Source organism: Sinocyclocheilus anshuiensis, unplaced genomic scaffold, assembly GCF_001515605.1.
Source record: "Sinocyclocheilus anshuiensis isolate Anshui unplaced genomic scaffold, SAMN03320099.WGS_v1.1 scaffold477, whole genome shotgun sequence".
Classification (NCBI taxonomy): Eukaryota; Metazoa; Chordata; class Actinopteri; order Cypriniformes; family Cyprinidae; genus Sinocyclocheilus; species Sinocyclocheilus anshuiensis.
In genome coordinates this window covers 224,640-229,513 of record NW_015536549.1, presented here as the reverse complement: position 1 = coordinate 229,513, position 4,874 = coordinate 224,640, and the positions used below count along the sequence as shown (strand labels likewise).

General features: G+C 37.0%; 1 protein-coding gene across 1 annotated transcript in view; it reads right to left on the bottom strand.

The window, feature by feature from the left end:
* Positions 1–4,874, bottom strand: part of LOC107700486 (SAP30-binding protein) — an 11,478-nt gene that overhangs the window by 1,417 nt on the left and 5,187 nt on the right. The window contains 5 exon segments of the mRNA XM_074187058.1: positions 81–139; positions 228–279; positions 379–439; positions 537–637; positions 2,028–2,116. Of these exon segments, the coding sequence (XP_074043159.1) occupies positions 81–139; positions 228–279; positions 379–439; positions 537–637; positions 2,028–2,116 (362 nt within the window).

Sequence of the window (4,874 nt, the reverse complement as noted above, 5' to 3'; positions counted from 1 at the left end):
TGGTGGCCCAGACAGTACAAATAAATGTTTAATATTATTTTATTTCTTTTTTTATAAGTGGAGTGCCTCAGGGCTCTAACTTTGGTCTTTTCCTTTTTAGCTTTTTCCAGCTTGTCCATCTCCACTTTCTGAGCTTTGGCTGTGGACAGAACAGCACACAAATGGTTAACAGATGTATTCAATTCAATCCATATGAAATGTCAAACCTAATTTAAAGCTAAATTTACCTAGTGGCTCATAATATGAATCCTCTGACCAGCCATGAGGATCAAACATGTCCTGTGAAGAAGTAAACAAAAATATATATATATATTTGCAACAGACATGAATACAACGTACAGTATTTATGTGGTATTAACGGGTAAGCATTACACCTACTTTTGGATAATTGGTTCCAAGTTCGTCAATACCACAGAACTGGATAAGCTTCTCATAAATACTATAAACACAAACACATGGTTAGGTTGCAAACAAATAAAACAATACCAATAGGTAATTTACTTCAGATTATGTCTGGTGCACGGTGGGTCACAAACACTTGTTATCTCCAGACCTTGAACTCTTTCTTCTTTTGAATATGGCTGTTTGTATCAAAGTCTCCATGAAGCTTCCTCTCGTAAAGTTTAAAGATCTTTTCCTACAAACAGAAAAGGGAGTCATTATTTTCCCCTTTCATTACTGATATTAAGCGCATGTATGATATTGCTAAATGAACAAACTCCATTTTAAGCCTATTTGAGTCCCTTTTAAATGCAAAATGTGCAGTATAAAACAAGACAAAAAAAATTGTCTCTTCGCTCCAAGTGCTGTGAGACACTAAGAATGAATAAAGTCTTTGTGCGAGTGTGAGTTTCTAGAACTAGAGGGTGATTTTTGACAACCAGACTCCAAGAAGCACTTGGAGATGTGCCATTTTCAGCCCCTCAATCTGTTTTCCTTCACATTCCAAGTCATCAAATAAATAAATCGAAAAGTTGTTTGTTGACAGTTAAGACACTGATCTTAGTTAATTCGTACAAAATGTACAACTAGAAAGTTAGCAGGAAGACCAATTCAGATGTATAAGGGAATGAGGATCATGTCTGAACAGCGAAAAAAGCATAGCCGCAGGGACAGGATATTCATCACGACGTGGAAAAGCACAGCCTATCTAGCAGTACTAGGTTGTACTGTACTGTAGTGTGAAAACCACACCCATGTTCACCTGTCCCGACAGCTCACGAGAGAGAGAGCTACAGCAGGAAGTAGTATGACAATTAGGAATTTGACAAAAAATATAAATACATATTACTGCAATAAAACAAACCAAATAATTCTAATGAAATGCGTTCGAATATGACCTTGGCATCAACATGGTTTTGACATCACTGACCTCAAATGTTTGCACCTCTGGACATGTACTGACAACATGCAAGCTGCATGATTTAGGGCGAACTGCCAGTGCTTACCTCTGGGTGGGGCAAAACACCCACAACCTTCCACCCTCTCAAGCCCCCCCCAGTGCCACACCCTGATATAAAACATGCCAGGCAGGATCTGAACATGTGGTTTAAAGAGCTTGCCAAGAACTAAAACAATGAACCCATAAGATCTCTCCTTTTATGACTGTTGACAAGGAGCAGCAGTCCAATCAAAACAAAGCAGCTGAAAGAATGTTTTTCGGTTGGTATATGGCAAAAAAAAAAAAAAAGAGCAGGAAACTGATACTGTTGATAAAAACTTGTTTGCATTAAACAGTGCCCCTTTTTTTTTTAATTATTTGATTCATGCTTTTAAACAAATAAAAATATCAAATGCTACAGAAAATTCAGATGAGGGAATTTACCAAGAATGAACAGTACTGATTTTTTTGTTTATTTAAATGCACAATTTATGTTATTTTAGCATCGGATTCACAAAAGTATTTAGCAGAATCTATCAGAAAACAAGCACAGTGAACAAGTGCAGTCAAGATTTCTCTCATTGGAGCCCATGGCAGGAAGTCAAGAATATCTCAGCAACAGAACAGAATACAGCAACCATCTCACCTGCAGATGACTGGAACAACGCCCGGGAGGTTCAGGAGGAATTCTGATCTCATCAGGAGACATATTCCGAACCTTCTCTGAAAACTGTGCTGTGAAAAAGAAGAAAAAATACTCACCAAGACAGCAAATACATGTATACTGTAATTTACTTTACAGCACAAAATGCTGCAATGTAGTAATGACAGTAAATTATACAGTATGCTCATAAAACAAACTAGATTTTTATATTTTCTCAAGAAAGCCTAGTGGTTCTTGCCCATGCAAACTACCTGCTATGATGTGGTGTTGTGCAGGGATGCCAGGGCATTGCCACGTAGTTGCTATATGGTTCTGAGCATTTTAATCATGTTGTTAATAAAAAGCAAGCTTATTTATAAGCATAATTTTGATACATTTAAATTTAAATATATTATTTTTTTTTCTCTTTATGTTTAATATATATATATATATATATATATATACACACACACACACATATACATCAGTTTTCTTTTTTTATATAGATTTTTACATATTTGATACAGACAAAGAAGCGCACATTGCAAAAAAGCACACGATTAGAAATACATTTTAATAAATAAATAAACACATAAATCAAGCATGCCTAAAGAAAATACTTCTCCCATCAGCGGTATGAAGTTTCCAAACACAAACATTCTGGATTCTGTATGCAACTTTAACCTCAAGCTATATTTCATTTTCACTTTTTTAGAATGACACTGATCTACTGCTTCAATTTCAACTATTTTTTTTTTTATTCCCTTAAACTAGAAGCATCTATCAGCAGTCTTGGTCAGACGTCTCTGGAGCGAATTACCAAGAAATGGAATTTGTGGTTGCGTACACATGCAGCAGTGAACACTATTCAAACCATACTGGTTGGAACAGGCCACTGCCGAATTCTTTCACCTCACCTCCTCTCTTCTCAATCCCACACACCCTTCCTCCCCCATCTGCCTCTCTCACACCCCCTGGCTGCTGTTCTGGGCAGGTCTGAGGCAGTGACTGTGGCCCAAATCATGCCTCCGTTTGTTGAAACACATGACAGACACACACACAAGCACGCACACAGAAGCAAGGAAGGTCTGGGTGGGGCCCTCTAGATGTGGCACTCTTCCCTAAGCAATGCACAGACACAAACATGTAAAAACAGGCCCTCTAGCGATGGAAACTTGCAGAGTTTCTTCGGAAAGGTCAAAGCATTTTTCAAAACAGATCATGCACACCTGTACTGTAGTTATGGTTAGAGATTTTAGACTAAGCTATTCTGATATTTTCACATTTTAATAAGAAAAACAAGACAAAGTGGAACGTTCAGTTACTCGCCCAAGTGTCTTGTTTACTGTAACTCCCTAGAACCGTAAAAAAAAAAAGAAAAGAATATTCCGTCTCTGACTGCATCAGAAAGATATGTGGCATTATAAATACTGTTTTTATACATAAACATAAAGGGAACGTTAAGGGCCCCACATCACAAACTTCTAGTGCAGGCTCCATGTGTTTTGTTGTTTATAATGTTGCACTTTATAAAGTTTCCATGAAGACCGTACTCCTCCTCTATATCAGGTTGAAGTAATAATACCAAATAAATATTAACGTAAAAGTATATTAAAACACAATTTCCTGTTTCGACTTCATTGACAGAGACAAAGTAATTAATTAGCAAGATTGGTGTGAGACTATATAATAATAATAATAATAAATACATAAAATAAATACAATCTTGGACTAATTTACGAATTGGCAAGAAGTCCTTTGAGAGACTAATCAGGAAGGCATATTCACACCAAGGATGATAACTATAAAGTTTTAATAACCATTAAAACATAATTTTATGAGAACAGCGAAGTCCACGCCACAGCTATAACAATAATAGCAAAGAGGAACAATATCAACAATCCACTTGACTTTAAATTGCTTGAACATTTAAAGGTCCCCTGAAATGCTTAGAAACACACAGTGTTAAGGCCCGTTCACACCAAGCACGATAACTATAAAGATAACGATAAAGATATAGTTCTAAAAATCGTTCTCAATATTAAAGAATAGCATAGTTCACACCGCAACTATAACGATAACGATACAGAGGAACGATATCGTTGTGATCACTTTCTAAACTATTTTTTTCCAGTTGATGAACGATAAAACACTGACAGCCAATCAGAATCCATCCTGCTGTAACGAGCTCAAGAATTTAAAGCGGCAGACGAGCGTGCGCTTAGAATAAACAGATGATATCGTTCTTGGTGTGAACGGGGCAGGTTATGTGGCTGTTGGTCCTGTTAGCAGCACGTAAAACAAAACTTTTATTCAAATTCTGAATTGATTATAGCCTAAAGCGAGCAAATAGCGCTTGCATATAATCACTAAAAAGCTGTCCCTCACTTCAATTTATCGCAATCTCACGATGTTCCTTCATAATCAGTGAAGCTCTCTGAACTGCAAATAGTATCTTATTTACATCATGTCTACGTGTGGCATTTAGCACTGAGTGAATTCTGAATGCATGAGAGGTGGCAGCCCAATCTATATATTTCTTTATTAATATCTTAATATATTATTATATCCCATAATAACCATTAGCACACACGAGCATTATCACATGAGCTTCGCTCCTCCCGAGCGCAGACGCAGGTTTACAAGCAACTTTTTCCTGCGTTTTTCAATCAATTTCTTGACTTATGAACAACACATTTTCGAACACGGTAAAAGCTCCTTGTGGTTTCTCGGTTTGTCCGATTTGAGCATCCATAAACAACGCAAAACACTGGCATTTTGAGTTCCTGCTTGTGATTCCTATGGAGAAAAATCACTTCCTGCCCTCCAGCTGCATTTCGCACGTCATCA